Source organism: Neomonachus schauinslandi, chromosome 10 (assembly GCF_002201575.2).
Source record: "Neomonachus schauinslandi chromosome 10, ASM220157v2, whole genome shotgun sequence".
NCBI lineage: Eukaryota > Metazoa > Chordata > Mammalia > Carnivora > Phocidae > Neomonachus > Neomonachus schauinslandi.
Window position 1 is genome coordinate 23092387 of NC_058412.1, and position 24796 is coordinate 23117182.

At 39.2% G+C, this 24796-nt stretch overlaps 1 protein-coding gene across 2 annotated transcripts in view; it reads left to right on the plus strand.

Annotated features, from left to right (window-relative positions):
* CLIP4 (CAP-Gly domain containing linker protein family member 4) overlaps positions 1-24796 on the plus strand; it is a 77835-nt gene continuing 53039 nt past the window's right edge. For both annotated transcript variants that reach the window (XM_044918827.1, XM_021697599.2), the window contains exons 1-7: positions 1-78; positions 6082-6229; positions 14948-15087; positions 15892-15985; positions 17137-17298; positions 19043-19161; positions 23780-24016. In XM_044918827.1, coding sequence (XP_044774762.1) covers positions 6097-6229; positions 14948-15087; positions 15892-15985; positions 17137-17298; positions 19043-19161; positions 23780-24016 — 885 coding nt within the window. In that variant the 5' untranslated portion in view covers positions 1-78; positions 6082-6096. The remainder of the gene's footprint in view (positions 79-6081; positions 6230-14947; positions 15088-15891; positions 15986-17136; positions 17299-19042; positions 19162-23779; positions 24017-24796) is intronic.

The window sequence follows — 24796 nt, forward strand, 5'->3', positions numbered from 1 at the left end:
CGGAGGAGCGCGCCTCTCGGCCTTGCCTCTGCGCCTCCGCGTTCGCAGCCGGCCGCCCCGACAGGACCCGAGGAGCAGGTGGGGCGGGAGCGCGCGGCGGGGGGTGGGGGGCCCGGGCCGGCAGGGCGGGGGCGCCGGGGCCCGAGGGGCGGTTGGCGGCTCGGAGAGGGCGGCGCGGAGGCGCTGGGAGACCTGCGGCCGCGTCCAGTGGCGCTGGTGTCGCGGGCTCCCGCAGGCCTCCCTGGGGTGGCGCCGGGGGCGGGGGCGGGGGCGGCGCGGCCCACCTTCGGGGAGGTGGGTTTCTCCTCTGCGCTCCTGGCGGGCGCTTTAACTTTCGGAGGAGGTGCGGCGCGGTGTCTGGTTGCGGCCCCCCCGCTCTGCCACCGCGGCCGCCCGGGCGCCCTGGGAGTGCCACCCGCGCGCGGAGGTGCTGCGTGCGCTGCGCCGCCGTCCGTCTTTTTCCTGCGGCGGGCCTCCTCACATCTCTCGTGCCTCCCTTGGCTTCTTAAATTGTTTAAGAAACCTTTTGCCAGTGGGAATGCGACGCGAAACCAAATGACTTTGCTTCCGGTCTTTGGCTGTCCTGAGATCCCTTAATTCTAAATCGTGGGAATTGGGAAGGGAAGTTGGGGGGAGCACTTGCATCGAGACCTGCCCTAAACAGAGACGTGGTTTAGACCTCATCCTTGTAGATTAGATTGATGGGCTTGTAATGTCAGCTTTCTTTGAGATGTCAGGTTGTTCATTCACCCAGAGACTAAAGAGGCAGTTTGGATTTAAACTCTGAGACAATGTTTTGATACGTATCAGAGGATGATGTTCTCCTGGGATAGTAACTTACTCTATGCTCCCAGCTAGACTGTGGTTCATATTGTAGCAATATCATAGTAAAAATCGGCGCCTTTGAAATATTTCAACCAGGAAACGCCCTCTTCGGAAACATCCCCCAAATACTTGTACTTCATTTTCACATTGGCATTTATGAATCTTCTGCAAAATTTAAAGTAAGTCGTCTAAATGGCAGAAGATCAAGCGGTGCGGGACGTGTAGCAACGATGGACGAAAAGCAGGGAATTGAAAATGGCAGAAGTCTAGCTTTCTCTGTTTTTATTATGCAGAACCATCCCGGTTCTATCTTATTTTGCTAACATTAATATGCATTTTTAATGCTTTCGTTTGATAATGGACTACCAGGGCTGTAAGATTAGATCTCGAAATGGAATGAATATTTTTATTTCGATTTTATAGACGATTTAGCAAGTGGTATATTATTTGTAGTATTTATTACAGATATTTCAGATTTACCAGATACAGTTTCCACCAGCAGGGCCTTTTAAAAAAGTGATATTTATATGGTGTCTTTTATTGTTTATAACGCCCCTAATTTTGAAACATGTACTAGTGATTTTTATGTTATAGAATCAACTCTGTTTATTTTTTAATTTTTTTTAAAAGAATCAACTCTGTTTATTTATTTGACAGAGACAGACACAGTGAGAGAGGGAACACAAGCAGGGGGAGTGGGAGAGGGAGAAGCAGGCTTCCTGTGGAGCAGGGAGCCTGATGCGGGGTTTGATTCCAGGACCCTGAGATCATGATCTGAGCTGAAGGCAGACGCTCAATGACTGAACCACCCAGATGCCCCTCAACTCTCTCTGTTTAAACCTACAAATAGGGGCGCCTGGGTGGCTCAGATGGTTGAGTGTCTGCCTTCGGCTCAGGTCATGGTCCCGGGGTCCTGGGATCGAGCCCTGCATCGGGCTCCTGGCTCAGCGGGGAGCTTGCTTCTCCCTTTCCCTCTACCTCTCCCCCTGCTCATGCTTTCTCTCTCTCTCTCTCTCTATCTGTGTCTCAGATGAATAAATAAAAAATTAAAAAAAACCCTACAAATATCTGGTTACTTTTAGGCCTAGTTCCCTTGTTAATTATGTATAATTAACTGTGATGCTGTTGGCTTGCTTTGTTTGTTAACCTTTATTTGTTTCTTGCTGTTTATTATTTTCTCATCTGGAGTTTGAGCAGCACTGTTTTGCTTCAGTGATATTCAGTAGAACTTTCTGCAAGGCGGGAAGTGTTTCTGCACTGTTTCAACAGGTTAGCCACTGGCCACGTGTGGCTTTTGAGTACTTGTATGGGGCTAGAGCAATGGAGGAACTGATTTTTTAATTTAATGTAAATAGCCACATGTGGCTAGTAGCCACCTGTTTGGACACTGCAGCTATAAATTTAGTCCTTCAGGAAGCTTCCACTGGCTCTCTTGAATCCAGCACTTGTTACAACTATATAGTACCTACAGCTTTCTTATAGGAATCTTGTATGAGACTCTAATCTATGTGAGGACAAGGGCATACCTATTTTCTTTCCCTTTGCTACCTAGCCTAGGACTTAGAAACACTCAGCAAATGTTTGTTGAGTGACTAAGTGAAATTCTTGAGGGCAGGTGTCTTTTATAATCTTTGTAGGGCCCAGAGCCTACTAAGTATTAAAAACTGTAAATACTTGTTTAGTGATTGAACAGATGCATGTATGTAACAAATAAGTGGGTAACTGGAGATGTTACATTAGAAAATTTTTTGTTACCATCTTTTATTAAAGTATAACACATAGTGTTATATTAGTTTTAGGTATACAGTAAAATGACTCAACAATTGCTATATTACTCAGTGCTCATCATGATAAGTGTATTCTTAATATTCTTTATCCTTTTCATTCACCCCCCACCTACCTCCCCTCTAGCAACCACTGGTTTGTTCCCTGTATTTAAGAGTCTGCCCTCCCTCCCTCCCTGCTTTCCTTCCTTCCTTCCTTTTTTGTTCCTTTGTTTTGTTTCTTAAATTCCACATATGATTGAAATCATATGGTATTTGTCTTTCTCTGTCTGACTTATTTCACTTAGCATTATACCCTCTAGGTGCATCCATATTGTTGCAAATGGCAAGATAGTCTTTTTTATGACTGAGTAGTATTCCACACACACACACACACACACACACACACACACACACTCACACACACCCCACACCCACATTGTCTTCATCCGTTCATCTATGGATGGACCCTTGGGTTGTTTCCGTATCTTGGCTATTGTACATAATGCTGCAGTAAACATAGGGTGCATATATTTTTTTGGTTTAGTGTTTTCATTTTCTTTGATTAAATACCTAGTAGTGGAATCACCAGATCATATAGTAATTCTATTTTTAATTTTTTTAAAAGATTTTATTTATTTGACAGAGAGAGAGATAGTGAGAGCAGGAACACAAGCAAGGGGAGTGGGAGTGGGAGAAGCAGGCTTCCCGCTGAGCAGCGAGCTAGATGTGGGGCTTGATCCCAGGACCCTGGGATCATGACCTGAGCCGAAGGCAGACCCTTGACCGACTGGGCCACCCAGGCGCCCCTATTTTTAATTTTTAAAGGATACTTAGAGATATGGTTTAAATGCTTATTTTGGTTATAATACTTTCCTGGGAGTCTAATGAATATAAAGACTCATGGCATGCTACAGTATGAAATTGAATGGAAGGGCCTCATGATTCCAACTTGTGTGGATACAAGTTAGTTGAGTAGCTCAAAGATGCTGCCCTTGAACCATATTCCAAATAAAACCAAGAGAGTCTCTTGACCTCAGTGAGGTTCCTTAGTGAGGCCTACCAGCCCTGAACCACTTTGAAGAAGTTAGTGGACATCTCCACTCACCACCATTCTGTGTTAGGGCATGGCCAGGAATCCTTGAAAAATCATTAGATACTAGAGCCATGTTACAAGTTGCATTTTCTGGGGTGCCTGGGTGGCTCAGTCGTTAAGCGTCTGCCTTCAGCTCGGGTCATGATCCCAGGGTCCTGGGATCGAGCCGCGCATTGGGCTCCCTGCTCCGCAGGAAGCCTGCTTCTCCCTCTCCCACTCCCCCTGCTTGTGTTCCCTCTCTTGCTGTGTTTCTCTCTGTCAAATAAATAAATAAAATCTTAAAAAACCAACTACTTTTAAAACAAGTTGCATTTTCTCAGAGCTGATTTGGGGTAATAGTGTAGGATGGGATTCCTGCATAAATCAAAATTTGGAGGATTTGATTCTACTTTGACCAAGTTTGATCAAGATCCCAGGTGTCATAGATCTTCAGATCCAGAGATTGCTTTCAGGAAGGATTCTAAAACTTGACCAGTTTATAGAGGTGTGCAGTTTTCTTAAATGGGGCAAAAGGTAGAATGTTGAGTTTTTCATAAAGGAAGGGAAATGGGACTAGGGAACAATGCAATGAAGACACAAAATACAAAGAATGTTCAGTACATTGATCAAGTAATATTGTAGCTTCTCTGGGCTTGAAGTATCTAGCATGTGAAATGACAACGTTTATTACATCTTGTTAAGTGAATCATCTTTCCACCCTGAATCTAGGATTTGAATAAAAAATATGTGTAAGATGCTAATCTAGCTCCTGTGGTAAGTGATAGTTGTATAAGGTACAGTTCTTTAAGGATCTCCACAACCTGCAAGGAAATGACAGGTGGTCTCAGGATCACTTTCAAAAAACATTTTTGGATGAGAAACTCTAGGGTGTGTGTTACTTTTTGGAATTGAAGTATTTGAGGAAGATCACCTTGCTGTGTGATACCCGTTCCTTGTTATTTTCCTGTTTATGTGGCAGAGTTACTGTCAAAATGATTCAAAGTATTGGGTGGCAAGTAACTTTAGCATCCAAGAGAACTTGAATACCTTTAATATAGTTAACACTGGATTAGGTTCTTTAATATAGAATATCCCCTCATCCATATAAGCATGCACTTTATGAAAAAAAAAAAGAAATCACCTTACTCTTTACCAGTTCCTGCTAGTCTTCAGAAAACATATGAATCAAGTTGGAGAGGAACCAGTTAGCTCAGAGGGGTGACTGTTTCTTTGGAGCAGGATGGTGATGGTGGAGTAAAGATGGGTAAGTTAGATATAGGACTGGTTAAAGAAGTATAATAGAACACACATTGAGTAATATCCTTACTCTACCATGACCTGGTAGAGTAAGCTATCAGTTAACTATCTTGATTTATTCTTTCTATTAAAATGGTCAAAAATCATTTTTATTTAGTTTTTTAATATAGTTTTTTGCTTATATTTAAAACAGATACAGAGATCCATAATATTTCAGACTTTAAAGATTTGATACAAAAGAAACTGGATGCTTTTTTACCTTTATAGTTCAGTTTTACTAACATTTTCTCTGCCTTCTATGCCATTTCCAAATGAGCTAGGCTGCAGCAGCAGTCCAGTTTATAGCACATTTATTCTAAGCTCTCATGTTTTCTGGGAAAAAGAGGTAATATAAGTGACGTGGTTTACAAGGCATGGCCTTCCAACTTCTGCTAGGATAGACTGAATAGGTCTTGTACGTTGATAAGAAGTAAACGCCAATAAGCTCTTAGATCCATATTTGTATAAATGATGTGATTGATTTTCAGTAAAGTGTTTGGGGATTTCAGAAAATAATAAGAACATTCTAAAGTATATGATTTTCATGTGATGAGCATATGACATGAGCTATTACTGGATGATAGATAATATAACCTGTGTCAGATCCTATGATAGATAGAGATATATCCATAAGAGATATTATGTCCCTTTGTTACTGTGAGTAAAGAGAAGATCACCCATTTAGATTAACTCAGCATTTTAAAAAATTTTCACCTATTGGGAAATACATAGCTTTTTATTACTCCCGGACTTTGTCTAAAAAGATTACATGTCTGTAAGAGACTTATGAAGCAACATATATTCTTCAACAACAGTTTGCTAAAAGGAAGTTTTATTTTCCTCTTCCTCTCTAAAAGAGATTCTTGAAGGTTGAAGTTTACAATGTCAGTGGGTTGGGGTGCCTGGCTGGCTCAGTCGGAGGAACATGAAACAGTTGATCTCGGGGTTGTAAGTTTGAGTCCCATGTTGGGTGTAGAAATTACTTTAAAACATAAAATCTTAAAAAAAATGTCAGTAGGTTATATATTAAAAGAAAATAGGCTTTTTTATTGTGATTGAAGGCAATCATTCCAAGCTGCATACAAATATAATAGATATGCTTTTTTCTCCCTCTCATTAAAGGTGGCTTTCTAGAAGATGACCATAGAGGACCTTCCAGATTTTCCAGTAGAAGGAAATTGTTTGATTGGAAGATACCCGTTTTTATTTCCAGGTTCTGAGACACCCGTTGTTTTTTCCATTTCTGCGGCACCAATGCCTTCGGACTGCGGTACGTCGAGTAGCTGATAAAGGCCTGGAGACTTGACTTCTGTCTTATGCCCTTTTTGCATTCATAATTTTTCCTAAAACCCTTTGCCATGATTTTCATAAAATTGCTAGTTTTCCTTTTTCAAAAATACAATTGCTTATTGCTTTTTTCCTGCCTCTTAAGCTAAATGCTTTATTTTGCTGTCAGCATTTTTATTATGTAAAAATGTTCATTTTAAGCACCATGATGGATTTAGAGGATCTTATTTTTAGAATGCAGTGGTGCTTAGACATCTAGCATTCTTTTGCTATTGATGTATTTATTTTGGTTAAATATACTGACTTGCTTAAAAAGCCATGTATTAAGACAAAACAAAATATTATGAGCTAGCCATCTCTAAGGGCCCTGCTGTCTCTGAAGTGCTAGGATCTAATTCACCAAATAATCACTACTGAAATGATTCAAAATTGGGTGACAATGTAACAAGTTATGTGTTTCAGTACATAAGCAAGCCTAATTTGGATCCTCTCTCAGTTGTCTTCCATTGTAATTATGTATACACAAATATAGTAAAACTTAAAAAAAAAAAAAAAAGGCCATGTACTTAGGTAGAGAGTGTGAGACCTTTCCCTGGAATGTGACGTGGGATTGGTTCATATTTAAATCGGTTCACTTAAATCTCCTTTGTAAAATGTAAATTTATATATATTCTAGTTTTTACCTATTTAGGCTTATTTCTACAGAACTATATTTTATCAGATCATTGCTAAAGGAATAAAAGAAAACCAGGAGATAAATTTAATAGATTTATTACATTTCTAGCTTAGTTAGAATTTTTCAAGTAAGGTATTGGGTCATCATTTCAAATTGTCTTCGGAGGCAGAGATCATGCAATTTCTATTATTTTTTATTATTTTTTCTTCAGAAATGCAATTTTTAAATATTAGTAGATATGAAATTGTTAGGTGGGGAATTTATCTCTTTAGTCATATCCATTCTAATAATTACTCAGCTCCAAGTTCAGATTCTAGAGCAGCTTGCCTTGCAGTGATCAGAAATATTCCATAAAACCTGTGCTTGGATCCTGGGAGTTATTTGCAGCTTTTATAAAACGTGGGCTGGGTTTATTTTCAGATATAACAAAATCAATTGTGTGGGAAAACCTTAACTAAAGCACTTTGTGCCTTGCTTATGGCACTTCCTTCATTCTATCCTGAGTCATAATTGTCTTATTTCCTTTCCTAGGCTATAGCTCTTTGGGATGGAGTAACAACCATGCTTTGTTTTTGTTTATCTTCTCAGGGCTAATGTAGGGCTAGTGATTTGTTGATTAGTTGCTCAGTCAGTGTTTGTTGAATAAATACATTGAATGTAAGGTGATAATGGCCATTGACCCCTTTGTATAACTGAAATTAAACACTGCCTATATGCTTAGAATTATACATTCTTAGAATCTGAATGGACCTGTAGGTCAACTTTCCCTACTCCCTTCTTAGTATAGAAATTCTATTTTCAGGATCTCTGATGAATAACCACTCAGCCATTTGGATAACTTCAGTAGTGGGAAACTAGTGGAACAGCCCATTTCATGGTTAAAAAGTTTTAGTTGTGATAAAGTTGTTTTTGTATATAGACTCAAAATATGTCTCCTTGAAACTTTGGCCAACCGATACTAGTTTTTGATGTGTGGAACATACTTCTTTATATGATAGCCTTCAAATATTTGGAGATAATTTGAATATTTTTATTTAGCCTGTAGTTCCTTAGGCTACATGTTTCTGGTTTCTTCATCAGTCCCTCAGTGTCAGGATTTCTAGACCCTTTTCATTCTAGTTGTTTCTTTCTTTGTACAGTGTAGTCAGTGTCCCCTTGAAAAGTGGCATCCTGAATTGTATTTATTATTTACTGAGGGCCTGTTATGTGCCAGATACTGTCCTAGTCCCCTAGTGGGGATAGCACAGTGACTGAGATAGACATTCTAATGGGGAAAGACAATAAACAAATTAATAAACAAAACATAAATATTATAGATTATAATGAATTTTGTGGAGAAAAGAAACAGGGTGCTGTGACAGGATAATGGGGCAGAGTGTTTATTGTAGATGGGGTGGTCATCCGGAGTCAGAAGAAGCTGGTCACAAGAAGAGGCTGGAGAGAAGTATTCCAGGCAGAAGAAAAGGAAGTTAAAGACACAGAGTTGGGGACAAAACTTTGGTACATCCTAAGAATTAAAGGAAGGCCATTGTGGATGAGAAGCAAAGTGGTTGAGGGGCAGAACGACAGGAGAGGATGTTGGAGAGAAAGGCAGGGGGCAGATCACACGGGATCATTTAGGCCTTGGTAAGGAATTTGTATTTTATGCAGAGTGTAATGAGAGCCATTGAATGTGAGACTGAGAATGAGATTAAAAAAAGAAACAAAGAAAAACCAACTGCACAAACCAGAGCTTAGACATGCAGGTCAGTGTTGATTCTCCAGGTGGTTACCCTGCAAGGCAATATAAAGATTTTTGGAATCCAGTGTACACAGAATGCATATCACATATGTTATAAACCCCACGATGCATTATTATTTTTCCTTAAAGAATGAGTTACCTCTTAAAGGGATCTAAGTAATAGTAACATATCTTATTTGCCCAAGTAGTTACCATTTCCAGTGTTCTTTATTCTGTTGTGCAGGTCTGGATGTCCAGTCAATACCATTTTCCTTCTGCCCGAAGGGCTTTCTTGAACATTTCATGTGGTACAGATCTGCTGGTGAGGAATGCCTGCAACTTTTAGATGTCTAGGAACATCTTTATGTTGCCTTCTCTTTTGAGAAATAGGTTTGCTGAGTATAGAATTCTAGGTTAACAGTTTTTTTCTTTCAGTGCTTAAAGATATTGCTCCATTGTCTTTTTACTTGCATTGTTTCTGATAGGAAGAGTGCTGTGATTGTTTCCCTGAATGTAATGCCTCTCCCCCCGCCTCCCACCTCGGCTGCTTTTAAGATTTTCTCTTTATCATTGGTTTTGAGCAATTTTCCTATGATGTGTCTTGGTGTAATTTTCTTTATATTCTTCTGCGTGGGGTCTGTGAAGCTTCTTGGACCTGTTGGTTTCAGTTTTCATCGAGTTTGGGAAATCATTATATCTTCAAATATTTTTTTCTGCCCCTTGGCCCTTTCAGACACTCCAGTTCCTAGAAGTTGTCCCACAGCTCGCTGATGCTTTCTTCATATTTAAAAAATTCTTTTGTGTTTTATCTTGGATAGTTTCTGTAGCTGTGTCTTCAAGATCATTAATCTTTTCATCTGCGATGTCTGATCAGCTGATGATCTCATCCAGTGTAGTTTTCATTGCAGCTATTGTTTTCATCTCTCAAGTTCAATTTGGGTCTTTTTCATATCATCCATGTCTCTACTTAACCTTTTGAACATTTGAAATACAGTTATAATGGCTGTTTTAATGTTCTTTTCTGTTTATAATTTTATGTCAACTCTAGGTCTGTTTCAGTTGATTATCCCTGATTATGGGTCATGTTTTCCCCTTTCTTTGCATTCCTGGCAATCTGTGATTGGATGCCAGACATCGTGAATTTATCTGTTGGGTGCTGGATATTTTTCTATTCCTGTAAGTATTCTTGAATTTTGTTATGGGATGCAGTTAAGTTCCTTGGAAATAGTTTGGCCCTTTCAGGTCTTGTTTTATTATTTATTAGGTGGTTCTGGAGCAGTGCTAATCTGGGGCTAATTATTCCTTACTATTCAGTATTCTACCCAGTGCCCTGTGAATTTTTTTCCTAGTCTTTTTGGTGGGAACAGGCACTATTTTATTTCTTTTTTATTTTATTTATTTATTTATTTTTAATTTAAATTCAATTTAGTTAACATATAGTGTATTATTAGTTTCAGAGGTAGAATTTAGTGATTCATCACTTGCATATAACACCCATTGTTCATTCCATTAGGTACCCTCCTTAAAGCCCATCACCCAGTAACCCCATCCTCCCACTCATCTCCCCTCCAGCAACCCTCAGTTTGTTTCCTATAGTAAAGAGTCTCTCTTACGGTTTGTCTCCCTCTCTGTTTTTTTTTTTTTTAAAGATTTTATTTACTTATTTGACAGAGAGAGACACAGCGAGAGAGGGAACACAGGCAGTGGGAGAGGGAGAAGCAGTCTCCGCAGGGAGCCTGATGCGGGGCTCGATCCCAGGACACTAGGATCATGACCTGAGCTGAAGGCAGATGCTTAATGACTGAGCCACCCAGGCGCCCTTCCCTCTCTGTTTTTGTCTTGTTTTTCCTTCCCTTCCCCTATGTTCATCTATTTTGTTTATTAAATTGTACATATGAGTGAAGTCATATGATATGATTTAATTCACTTAGCATAATACCATCTAGTTCCATCCACGTCATTGCAAATGGCAAGATTTCATTCTTTTTCACGGCTGAGTAATAGTCCATATTTTGTGTGTGTGTGTGTGTGTGTGTGTGTGTCTGTGTGTGTGTGTATGTGTATGCATGCCACATCTTCTTTATCCATTCATCTGAACAGGTACTATTTTAGGCCCTTTACGAGCACTGGGCTCTAATCTTTTTAATCCTTTACGATGGTTCTTTCTCTTACCTCAGGTTTTCCTCACAAGCATATATAAAATAAGAAGACCCTTCATAGATCTTTGGGATTCTCTTGCTGTGGTTATCTCTCTCCTCTCTGATACTCTTTCCTGTGAACTCTAGCTCCGTGGATTTCCTTGGCTCTCAGTGTTGTCTCCTCAACTCAGGGAGTCTTCTGTGCTTCTCTTGGTTTCCCTCTCTCTACACTGAGACCTGGAAACTGTCAAGGCAGATATCTGAGGCAATTGTAAGACTCACCTTATTTGTATCCTGTTATGATCACTGTCTTTCATTGCCTTGATGTTCAGTGTCCTTGAAAACTGCATTTCATCTATTTTCTTTGTTATTTTTGTTTCAGGTGGAGGGGTAAATCTGGTCCTCATTACTCCATCCTGACATGAAGTGGGACAGTTCCTCCCCAACCCCCCCTGCTTTCTTTTGATTAAAGCTTTTTCCCCCCCCGTATAGAAGCTTAAACTTTGGATTTAGTTAGATTTGTTAATATGTAGTATAGCATCAAGATTAAGATTACAGATCAGTCTGGTTTTCAATCCTGACTCAACCACTTACCAGTTGCATGATTTTAAGAAAATTATTTATTTTCTCTGTCCCTTCTCTGTTCCCTCTATTTCCTCTATGATAAAGTGAGAACAATAATAGTACCTACCTCATATGGTCATTATGAGGATTAAACTAGGCAATAAAGTGCATGGAACAGTCCCTGGTATCTATTAAGTACTTAGTAAGTGTAACATATTGTCATTATTATTTAAATGAGCTGTTTGCTGTTTGCCATCACCTTAGTATATAATTACGGAAGCCTTGTTATATGCTTTATTATTTATTGGGCTACTGCCCCCTCTCCCTACACAGGTCATTGTTGTTTTTTTTTTAGTTCAAGTGTTCTTGCTTATTTATCTTATATTTACTTTCTAGATCTTTGCTACTCAAAGTGTGATCCTTAGTCTGGTAGCATTGGCATCACTGGGAGCCTGTTAGAAACGCAATTCCAGGGCTCCTGGGTGGCTCAGTCAGTTAAGTGTCTGACTTTGGCTCAGGTCATGATTTCAGGGTCCTGGGATCAAGCCCCACATTGGACTCCTTGCTCAGCATGGAGCCTGCTTCTCCTTCTCCCTCTGCCTCTGTGATCTCTTTCACTCTCACTCTCTCTCAAATAAATAAAATCTTAAAAAAAAAAAAAAGAAGAAGAAGAAGAAGAAGCTCAGTTCCAGGCCCCTCCTGAGATTTACTGGCTCAGAATTAACATTGTACCAAGATCCCTAGGTGATTTCTATCTACGTTAAGGTTTGAGAAGCTCTGCTACTGATGAACCATAGAGTAATTCTGTATCTCTTCTCACAAAAAAATCCTGGTGAGATTTTGATTAGAATTGAAATTATTTTAAATAATTATTTTTGGTAAAATTGGCGGCTTTAGATATTTTTTAGTTCTGCGACATGATGTATCTCACTCCATTTAAGTCACTCTCCTCTTCCAGTTTTCTTTCTTTCTTTTTTTTTTCTTAAGATTTTATTTATTTATTTGATAGAGAGAGTGAGAGAGCACAAGTAGGGGGAACAGTAGAGGGAGAGGGAGAAGCAGGCTCCCCGCCAAGCAGGGAGCCCGATGTGGGGCTCGATCCCAGGACCCTGGGATCATGACCTGAGCCGAAGGCAGATGCTTAACCATCTGAGCCACCCAGGTGCCCCCCAGTTTTCTATAAATAAGCCTCACACGTTCATTGGCATGTTTCTTACTTTTATTGATATTGTGTGTGGGATGCTTTTCCCATTGTTTCTCATTTTTTTAAAATAGGAAATCATATAAAAATGCACAAAATATAGTAGTAGCAAACATATATGATCACACATCTCTACTGTCAGAAAGAATAAATATTAACATTTTGTCATTTTCCCTTTAGCTCTTGTTTTTTGGTTACAAGAAAACCATAAAGTTGAAATTCCTTCTGTTTTCTTTTGGTCCTATTCCCCTTGCTTTCCAGAGGCAACCATTATCTGATATTTAGTATGAATATTCCAGACCATATTATCATATATTTACTATATAAATGAGCATACTTAAATGATATGTAGTAGTGTTTTGTGTATTTGTAGTTTTATGTAAATGATAGAAATTGCATATTATTCTGCAGCTTAATTTATCAATCAGTATGTTTTTTGAGACCTAGCCTTATCAACTCACGATTTAGATATCTAATTCATTTCTTTAGTTGTTAAAAAGCAAAAAATAGAATATGCCAATTCTGTCCACTTCTTTATGGAGAGATGTTTCAGCCCAGCTGTTTTGCCATTATAATTAATGTTAGAATAAGAATTCTTGAACATGTCTCCTGTGGACACATGCAGAAGAGTCTCTAGGTATATATTTAGAAATTTCTCCACTATCAATGCCCAATGCTTAAAAAAAAGAACTGATCCATAAATATTTATTGAATAGATAATCAGTTAGACACCCCCACCCTATCTAGTCAACTGCTACCTATAGGAAACTTACCCAAATCTATGTTCAAGAAACCATGCAAGGTGCTTCTCTCCGTTGGATACCAGTTCTTTTCTGAGTCTTCCTTTCTGAACCTAGAGGGCCATTCTGTTGTCTAAGATTTTAGATAGTATCCCATTCTAGTTTTAGTTTTTCTGATTCTCTCCTAATGGACTGCTGCTCTCCTTTTATACACATCCTTGGTTTTGTGCTTTCCCACTCACCTTTTAGTTATCCTGATTCTAAAAATATGAATTATGTGTACATAGTATAATTTTGAAAATATATAAAAATGCAAAGGGCATTAAAAAAACCATGAATCCTGCTACTCGTGTATGCTGTTAAAAGCTGACTTCAATAGTGAATTCTTTTTTTTTTTTTTTTTTTTTTAAGATTTTATTTATTTATTTGACAGAGAGAGAGAGCACAAGCAGGGTGAGTGGCAGGTAGAGGCAGAGGGAGAAGCAGGCTCCCCGCAGAGCAGGGGGAGCCCGACGCGGGACTCGATCCCAGGACCCCGGGATCATGACCTGAGCCGAAGGCAGTCGCTTAACCGACTGAGCCACCCAGGCGCCCAATAGTGAATTCTTTTACAGAGGCAGCACAATAGAGGAGGGAAGATAGACTTTGGATACAGATCTGGTTTTCTACCCCAGATGTGCCTTACTTACTAGCTGTGTGACTTGGAGCAAGTATTATTTAGTCTGAGCTTTGGTTTCTTTACCTGCAAAATGAGAATAATAGTACCCCCAAGTAGGGTGTTTGTGAGGACTTGTAAGGTGTTTGGTTAGTTGTAAGTACTCCGCAAATGTTGGTTCTCTAATGCTTTCCTTCTTTAGATGTTTCTGGTTTTTTCTATTCCTTGTCCCCCCCCCTTTTGTGGGATTGTTTGAGATAGTAGAATCTGATTTTCTTCCATTCTCTTCTCTAGCCATAGGCTGACCAAAGTTCTCCATGAATCTTAGAGAAATTTTAAGAGATATTTAGATCATGTTCAATTTTGCTAGTATTCCATGTTTTTACTAATACATATTCCCAAATCACCCAGTCACTCTGGTACAAGGTTTCACTTCTGCATCGCCAGATATTGGTCCCTTATCGTTGGCGTGGCAGTTTTCATGCCTCTTCAGCGGGTAGAGAGTAATGCCTGTCTCTTACAGAAAATTAGGTAAATACAGAGAAGTAAAAAGAATATATAAAATTGCACACCAGTTGATATTTTGGCATTTTCCCCCTTTTATGTGTGTTTTAATTATAGATGTGAATCTGCTGTTCATGATATATTTATGCTGTGAGAGCTGAAAATATTGATAAAATTTGATAGATTTTCTGTGCCTTAGAAGTAGTTGTTGGAAAGTTCAAGGTTTGAGATGGGTGCGCTCACGTTTTTTGTTCTGTCTGTAATAAAATGTGGTATGATGCACAGAAACCTTGTTCCCACAACAATTCAGGAATGCTGCATACTTTTTGGCTCTCTTGACTTGGGTTATGAAAATTGTTTAATGTAAACCTACTTCTCCTAGCATCTAAAAATATCTGTATCATTTGAGCCCTGGTCTTATTGTTTATTATTTTCAATATATTTATTTGGCACTTTTAATAAGTTTAATTTACACCTTTTTTTTTTTTTTTAATTTCAAACAGAGTTTTCTTTCTTTGATCCTAATGATACATCATGCCAGGAAATTCTCTTTGATCCTAAAACTTCTGTATCAGAATTATTTGCCATTTTAAGACAGTGGGTTCCTCAGGTCCAGCAAAACATTGACATTATTGGAAATGAGGTAAGGAATTCTCCCATTTTACATTTTGCATTGTTAGGATTGTTAATTGTATAGATGCCCCCCCCCCCCACAGCAAACCCCACCATCTGAATGGAAAGGTGGTGATAAATGAAAAACCTTTTAAAGATTCTGGTGTTTGTTCTTTGTATCTCCAGGCTTTGCGCGGGGCAGCTGAGTTAGTATTGTACATTCTTTCCATTGTTCCCTCATGCTCCTCACTTGCTTATGCCTGGAGTTCTGATGTTAGAGACTTGGTGACAGTGGCATTTTCCATACTTCCTTTCTTTGTACACATTAATTTTGTAGACTTTAAAAAATACATTTCATGAGGAAATTTGATTACCAACATGTTTTATCCATACTTTGGGGTGGTCTGGTAAAGATGTAGGCTTAAATATAGTTTTCAAAAGTATTTGATTTTTTGAAGGAGGGAAGAAAGAATAACTGGGTTTTTTGACCTGCATATCGTCATGTGGTTAAGAAGAGAGAGCTTATATATTTTTTCAAATACCATTATAACAATTAGAAAGAAAATTCTGCTTATCCTTTGAGAGGCTAAGAGACATATTTGGAGTGCCAGATTACCTTGGAATAGTCTTTAAGAATTTCCTTCAGTCTGGTGACAAATTATTTTCATTATTGCTATTGGATGCAGAATTTAAAATTTATCCTTAAGAGAAGCCAGTTCTAGCTACTCATTTTATTGAGAACTAATTCTGATAGGATGGACTAACTTGGTTCTCAGCATGGGTTTGAAATCAGTTTTCAGTCATCATGTTGTCATATCTTCCTTGGTTTCCTCAGATTCTTAAGAGAGGCTGCAATGTGAATGACAGAGATGGATTGACAGATATGACTCTTTTACATTACACTTGCAAATCTGGAGCTCATGGTATTGGTAAGTGTGTGGCAAATCTGCTGGTGGCTTAAGACATCTGTATTTGTGTTTGTATAAGCTATGTTATGCAACCAGAGTCCCTGGGAGGGCACCTAGCTGATGATAATAATGTCCCCTGAACAGGCAAGCATTCAGTTGGGTCCTCCCAAAAACCTTGTTCCCTTCCCCCCCGCTTTTCTCAGGGGTGGGGGTCTTTATAGTCTCCTGATACCTCCCAACTTTTCTAGAGCAGGCTTCATAGCTGCATTCTCACTAGGTGAGAGTAACTGATAGCACCCTAGAACATTCCTGAGAGTTTACAGCAAGGTTAGATAATCTAAGCTGTTTTCTAAGCATCCCAATCCTCACAGACCCCAGTCTTTAGGCCTAAAGAGTATTCCTGTATACATAACATACACGCATATTTTCCCAGATTGGCGTTCTGTGCTTTACCATTGTATAAACCTGCCTCTGTTACTTAACTGTATACTGTGAATATCTCTCCCTGTTTCAGTAGTCTGATATGTGCCTCTTAAGCTGTTGATGGTGAAGGACTTTTTTTTCTTATAATCCATCATGGACTGATTGTAAAAAAAAAAAAATACAAATGAAATTATAATAGAAAAATAAAATAAAGACATAAAATACAAGCCCAGTTTTTCAAAAGGCATAAAATTACGTTTCAATTAATATATTCTGAAGAAATTATTGCTTTGGGAAAAAGAAAAGGGTTATCAAAAGGACAGAGAAATGAGTTTGGGACTGGTAGTGGTCCACAGAACACACTGAGTAGTACTGGTCTAGGACATTGCTTTTAATGGCTTTATAGTATCCTAGTATGTGGATGACTTATGATTTATTTAACCAATATCATGTTATTGTACTTTTAGAATAAAATAGTTTATGTTTATTTATTTATAAAGCAGTTTAGTTTCAAAATTTTATTCATAATAAAAAGTGCTGTGATGAACATCTTTACAACTAAGTGTTTATCCATATCTCTGAGTATGATTGTTTTTTTTTAGAACAAATTCCTTGTAAGTGAAATTTTTGAGGTGTATATGTAGATTCAGTATGCTATTTGCTTTGGCTTTTTAAATAAGTTAGTAGATAGACATCCATTGGAGCTTCAGGTTGTACTGAAGGAAAATAATTTAGAAAACTTTCTTTAGGTGATGTTGATACAGCTGTAAAATTTGCAACTCAGCTTATTGATCTGGGAGCAGATGTTAGTTTACGGAGTCGCTGGACAAATATGAATGCTTTGCATTATGCTGCTTATTTTGATGTCCCTGAGCTTATAAAAGTGATTTTGAAGACATCTAAACCAAAAGGCAAGTACTATAAGATCACCATGAGATGTTATTAGTTGAACACTTTATTAGTGGCATAAAAATTAAAATTCAAAGAGATTTCTGCTTGTAATCCATCTTGTTCCATATGACCTCTAATCCCATTTTTTTCTTCAGGAATAGTTTAATATTTCTTTATTGAAGATTAACTGCTGTCATTAAACAAAAGGCTTAGTACAGAGATACAAAGTAAAATAGTGTTCTCTGGGTTTTTATATCTCTGCAAATTCCCCAGTATAACATGGATTTTATAAAGTGTAATTGAGTCTATGTGCTATATAATTCTTTTGTCTTGAGTAGCCAGAAATAGAACAATAAAGCTTTCAGTGCTAAGCATTGAAATCATAAAGAGTATTTTAGATGGCATTTGGTTCTGAGATTCTCTGATTAAAGAAGGATACAAATTCAGGTGTTTTTTTTTTTCCCCTTTCTATTTTGATAGTGATATCCTAAAATTGAATATCAGACTGTCTATATTACAGGGCTGGTATTTTGACTTTCTCTCTGGTCCTCTCAGTGGGCCAATTTTCTATTGAGAAAAATATGAGAGCAAATGCAATAGTATTACCCTAAATTAAAGGTGAGCGGTGTATGGTGTTTTCCCCATTTATAGAAGACTTGTTTTAGAGAATCAGTAGCTAAATTTCCAACTGTTTCTCACTCTGCTTTGTATAGTCGTCCATTTTATCTTTAACTTTTACCTTTTAATTTTTGATTGATGTTAAGAAGAAAGCCTCTTTTGATAGTACAGTGTCTTTAATAACTCAGGAAAGTTTGTCCTGAGCATGTCATAGTTGTTTGCAATTGTAGGTAGGACGTGGGGTGGTGTGGTTTAGATTAAGGTAGAATTAGTAGAACCAAATGTATTAAACCCTTATTACAGAAGACATGCAAAATGGGATTCCCAAATCTGGAAGATTTCTTGTGTCTAAGTATAGCATCATGGTGATTTATTGAAAGTTATTACAATGTCCTTAGAATTGCAAGATTCTTTTTTCCTACCATGAAGTCCAAATTCATTTGTTGACTAAAGTATTATGAATGAATATGATTTGTAAGCATTTATATGTTTAATTAGTCTTTAACTTATTCCCTGTTTGAAAATTCTGCATTGTTCTACCTACTACTTTTTATGTGAAGGACCAGATAGGAAATACTGTAGGCTTCGTGGACCACTGCAGCTACTTGATATTGCACTTATGGCAGGAAGCTAGCCATAGAGAATATGTAAATAAGTATTTGTGGCTTGTTCCGGTAAAACTCCATTTATAAAAATGGATGGTGAGTTGTGTTTGCCCATGGGCTGGTTCCTGACCTAAACCTAATACCTCATCGTAGCTGTCATGACATATATGCAAGAGGTTAATGAGAGATTGTGTTAAAATCATTACTTTTACAAATGATAATTATTGCCATTAATTTCTTTTAAATATAGTTTATATAGTTTAGTTTGTGATAGTTGGAAAATCTATGATAATACCAGTCCATGTTATAATGAAATTTTATGGTACTGAGAAAATAATTGGTTAACCAGATTGTAGTATGAAGATTTGGTTCCATCGTGAAATGGTGCTTCTAGTGGCTGGCTTTAAGTCTCAAAATGGCTTAATAAAGTTCTCCCTCCCCACCCCCAACCAGAAAAAAACAAAAGCCTCCCTGTCTCCTTTTATATTATAATAGCTAAATTTAAATTCTTAGCTAATATACTTGCGGTGTTTAATTGCAGATGTAGATGCCACTTGCAGTGACTTTAATTTTGGAACAGCTCTGCATATTGCTGCTTATAACTTGTGTGCAAGTACTGTGAGATGCTTATTGGAGCATGGAGCAAATCCTGCATTTAGGGTAAGAGGTTACTAAAAGTGAAAAATATTATAAAAGAGTTAAAATGTCTACATTATCTTCTAGTAAAGAGTTGAATCTGGATGTTGTTATGGAACTCATGAGGAAGGAATTTATGTTTTTGCGCTGCATATAAAGAATAATGGTGATCAGCTTTATCACAAATAAATATAATGCATAGCAGTGAATTTCAGTCCCCTTATATTGATAATCTCTATAAAATTTCCTTTCATTCAGTGAAGTAAAATGTTCTGTAGTGTGTCATCATCTTTGAGTTTAAGTGTCTTTCATTTAGTTTTTTGATATATTTATGAAAAGTTAACTATCAAATTAAAATGTGTATGTTAAAGTGATATTTCTATATTAAATCATATTTTAAATTCTTTTGGAAAGAAATTTTATTCCAGAAATTTTTTTTTTTTTTGCAGGTGACAGGATCTTTTTTGTTTTCAGAAAATTTTTTTTCATTCATTTTTTTAAAATTATGTTATGTTAATCGCCATACATTAACATCATTAGTTTTTGATGTAGTGTTCCATGATTCATTGTTTGTGTATGACACCCAGTGCTCCATGCAGAACGTGCCCTCTTTAATACCCATCACCAGGCTAACCCATCCCCCCACCCCCCTCCCCTCTAGAACCCTCAGTTTGTTTTTCAGAGTCCATCGTCTCTCATGGTTTGTCTCCCCCTCCGATTCCCCCCCCATTTTTCCCTTCCTTCTCCTAATGTCCTCCATGTTATTCCTTATGTTCCACAAATAAGTGAAACCATATGATAATTGACTTTCTCTGCTTGACTTATTTCACTTAGCGTAATCTCCTCCAGTCCCATCCATGCTGATGTATAAGTTGGGTATTCATCTTTTCTGATGGCTGAGTAATATTCCATTGTATATATGGACCACATCTTCTTTATCCATTCATCTGTTGAGGGCATCTCGGCTCTTTCCACAGTTTGGCTATTGCGGACATTGCTGCTATGAACACTGGGGTGCATATGGCCCTTCTTTTCACTACATCTGTGTCTTTGGGGTAAATACCCAGTAGTGCAATTGCTGGGTCATAGGGTAGCTCTATTTTTAAATTTTTGAGGAACCTCCACACTGTTTTCCAAAGTGGCTGTACCAACTTGCATTCCCACCAACAGTGTAAGAGGGTTCCCCTTTCTCCACAACCTCCCCAACATTTGTTGTTTCTTTCCCTGTCCATTTTTTAAAATGTACGTTTAGGAGTGCAGTAAACCTTTAAAAATTAAATTAAAGGAAAAATGAATTTTTTCATGGTAATTATGTAAATTAGTAAATTTACAAAGTTAATACATAGGATTGAATTTCATAATCTTCAAGTCTCCTGGTATTTTACTGTTTTTACTGAGTGGCTCTCACTGTTCTTTTCCTTAATATGAATAACAGTGACTTGCTCTGGCAGGGATTCTTAATTGGGTCTGGGCCTTCCTTTGAAGGGACAGGGGAGGGCAGTATTTGAAAAAGCCTCTTCCCTTCCTCTTTTCCTCTCCCCCTCCCCGCTTTCTAGTTTTCCCTCTCCTCCCTGCTTCTTTCTGCCACTCTTCTTTCTGTTTTACCCCATCATTAGTTAATTAACCCTTCTCCCCTCTTCCCTTCCCCAGTCTCCCCCTCCCTCCTTTCCTTTTGTTTCTTGGGCATGGGGAGAAAACAATAAATAAAAGTCATTGTCGCCAAAGAGAATATAGTCTAGAGGGGAGGATGGACAAGTAATTTTGCTGTAGTGTGTTGGCATTCAGTGGGTTACAATGTGGGGGTGGGCACAGAGTGCCATGGGTCACAGACAAGGGCAAAGGTGACACTGAGCACTTAAACATAGTTAAGAACTAACCAGTTAGACGAAGGAGGTGCGAAAAGCCTTTTAGGCAGAGAGGAGAGTAGCATTCACCAGGGCTTGGAGATGATCCCCCAATTTGGCTGGAATGTGAAGGTGATATGTTTTTGCTTTTCCTAGTACGACTGTTGACAAAACCTCCTCAGTGGAGAGACTATTTTTTTTTAAGATTTTATTTACTTATTTGTCAGAGAGGGAGAGAGAGGGAGAGCGAGAGTGTGAGTACAAGCAGGGAGAGCACCGGGCAGTGGGAGGAGCAGACTCCCTGCTGAGCAGAGAGCTCGATGCGGGACTCCATCCCAGGACCCTGGGATCGTGACCTGAGTGGAAGGCAGACTCTTAAGGACTGAGCCACCCAGGGGCCCCTGTTATTATTATTATTTTAACAGAAGTTTTAGTTGCCACATTCTATAGGAATTAACATAAGTGTGTGACTTACTCTAGAAAGGTGAGGACTTAAAAACTTAAAGTAAAAGTCCTTGACTATGGACTCTGAGAAACAAACTGAGGGTTCTAGAGGGGAGGGAGTGGGGGGTCGGGTTAGCTGGGTGATGGGTATTAAGGAGGGCATGTATTGAATGGAGCACTGAGTGTTATATGCAAACAATGAATCATGGAACACTGCATCAAAAACTAATGATGGTAATTAACATAACATAATAAAATAAAAAAAAAGAGTCCTTGTCAATATAGCTTACAACTTACCAGTACAAGGTTTAAAAAAAAAATCCCCCCTCTTTTTATCAAGAGTACATATTAGTGCTATACATACCTTTATTATATTTTGTATATTTTCTTTGAAATCTGAAATTCTTTAAAACAGTCCCATCACTATCCCAGAAATTTGATAACATGTCTCCCTGCCATGTTTTTACTTAGGACCATTTTAAAATAAAATTGTGAATTTTAAAATAAAAACTGTGACGCACTCACAAACTGTGTTTTAAAAACCTCATTCTTTCATCCAAATGGAGCGTTTGAAGATCATTATCAGCAGAGAAGACAAGGAAAAGAATTTTCTCAGCAAAAGAATCTCGATTCATTATATTCAAAGAAGATTACAGTCTGGAAACTCTCTCATAACATCTAAGTTTTTTTGGTTAGGGAACATAGAAGAGAGATACCGTGTTTGAAGGAAGGATAGCCCTAAGTAGGAGAAAGGCTGAATGTAGCGGGTCCTAGACATGGCTTCAGATGTCCCTTCTGCCAGGAATCCTGTAAATGACTTTGAAGGAGTCATTAACCTTTCCTTACTGAATTTCCCTAATTGGTAAACCAGAAACGATAGTAATATTTTACTTGTTTAGTTGGTTATTGTCTCTTATACTACAGTATATACTCTCGGCATGGATTTCTATCTGTTTTATTCATAAGCTTTTTCTTGATGTGCGAATCAAATGAGATAATTTACGTGATCGGATTTGGTTATATAAACACCATACAAACGTTAGTGGGTTTACAACTGACCATTTTATCTTGTTGCAGGATTAAATCCAAGGATGCAGTCTCTCCTTTATAGTGAGGCCAGAGCTGTTTTCTTGATTATAGTGCACATTTGAGAAGTGTTGAAGTATTGAAACTGTAGTTTCTATTCCTGAAATCCTCACTCTTTCAAACACTCACCAGATTCTCAAGTCTGTGCTCCATTTGGGTCATCCACACTGGAATGTAAGCCCCATCAGAGCAGAACACTGCTATCACAGGACCTGGCCCAGTGCCTGGCAGATAATATGAAAAAATCGACCTACACTGGAAACAAATTAAGGTTTTGCCTGACCTGATAAGTTGTTTAGATGGTAACCTACAGTCAGCATGAAGCCACCAATGGTGGGAGCAGGGCACTGGCCTAATTGGCGTAGAAAGGTCACTACGGCCATGCAGTGGAGGAGGATGCATTTGAGGACAGGGATCTGAGGCAGGCAGCCGGGCTTACTTAAGTCATTAAGAAATGACAAGAGTCTGCTCTACCCAGTGGCAGCGTGAATGTAGATACAAGACAAAAGTCACTCAATAATGGGGCGCCTGGGTGGCTCAGTCAGTTAAGTGTCCAACTCTTGGTTTCGGCTCAGGTCGTGATCTTGGGGTCTTGGGATGGAGTCTCATGTTGGGCTCCGTGCTGGGCATGGAGTCTGCTTGAGATTCTCTCCCTTTCCCTCTCCCTTTGCCCCTCCCCCTTCAAATAACTAACTAAATCACTCCATGAGTGGGCAGGATGGATCAGGTCACACGGCCGAGGTGGCAGAATCTCGGATCTGGGGTTGGGAGGCCAGTCAGTGCTGTGACTTCTGTCTCTAAACCTGTGTGGCCAGGCTTTCTGTCCACTCATGAGCTCAGCGCTCGCGCTTCCCCGACCAGCTCGCCTGCATGGTGCTCCCACATCTCCTCTGGCCTGTGAGTCCTTCCCCGGCCTCCCTGCCTGCATAGACGCCACCCTTCAGGTCTTCTCCCCTTCCCTGTCTGGAACTGTTTTTCTTTCTGCTACTTTTTACCATTTAACATACCATCTCTTTTACTTGTTTGTGTGTGGTCTGTCTCTCGCACCAGAAGGTGTGCTTGCGGAGGGCAGGGTTTTTCTCTTCACTGTGGTGTCAGTAGCATTTAGAATGGCATGTAGTAGGTGTTCAGGTAAACAGTTTGACAAATACACGATGAATGAATTGAACTTAATTTTTTTTCACCTTTATTTTTAAAAATAATTGTGTATGACCTTGTAGAGCTGTGAGTGATATGGATTGAAAATGTTCTCTTCTCTGTATTTGCAGAATGACAAAGGGCAGATCCCTGCTGATGTCGTTCCGGACCCAGTGGAAATGCCTCTGGAGATGGCCGATGCTGCCGCAACTGCTAAAGAAATCAAGCAGATGTTGTTGGATGCAGCGCCCCTGTCGCGTGACATGTCAAAGCCCCTGCTTCCAAACTGTGACCGCATCACTAGCAAGGCGATGCTCACGTCCCTCGGTCTGAAGTTGGGGGATCGCGTCGTTATTGCAGGACAGAAGGTAAGGAAGTAACGGCCGTCTCTGAAGCTGGGTCCAAGGTCTGCAGTGTGTGTGGCCCGTGTGCCGGCTGCAGCCATACACTGTGGACGGGGTTTTGAGTTTTTTTAAAAAGTGCGGTGTGTACATAGAAACAGACTTAATGGAAATGGTGAAACTGAGAGGCACGCTTACCCTTGGACGGAATAATGAAGGCCTCTCCGTTGGGGTGGGGAGAGTGGGGTACAATAGGGCTGCTGAGTGCATTAGGAGGCCCGAGCTGAGACATCGCTGAGCCTGGAGGGGTTTCCTTGTGGCCCCCCTGCCGCCCTCACTGGGTTTTTCCCACTACAACTACCTCACAGTAATGGAGCGAAGGAGACTCTTGCCATTCATGGATGTTTGGCCTTGAGATCCTAGAAATAGAGAAATCTTAGATATTATTTCAACCTCATAATAAAAATGTATGTGGAGGGGCGCCTGGGTGGCTCAGTTGGTTAAGCGACTGCCTTCGGCTCAGGTCATGATCCTGGAGTCCTGGGATCAAGTCCCGCATTGGGCTCCCTGCTCGGCGGGGAGTCTGCTTCTCCCTCTGACCCTCCTGACCCTCCCCCCTCTCATGCTCTCTCTCTCTGTCTCATTCTCTTTCTCAAATAAATAAATAAAATCTTTTAAAAAAAAATGTATGTGGAAAAGAGGACCCTCCTGCCCCCGCCCCCCAACCCAGCCTATTGAAGATGCTCCAGATGCTTCTTTTTCTCCAAAGCCTCCGAGTCCTTATGGCACTGTCTTGTTGCCATCCAT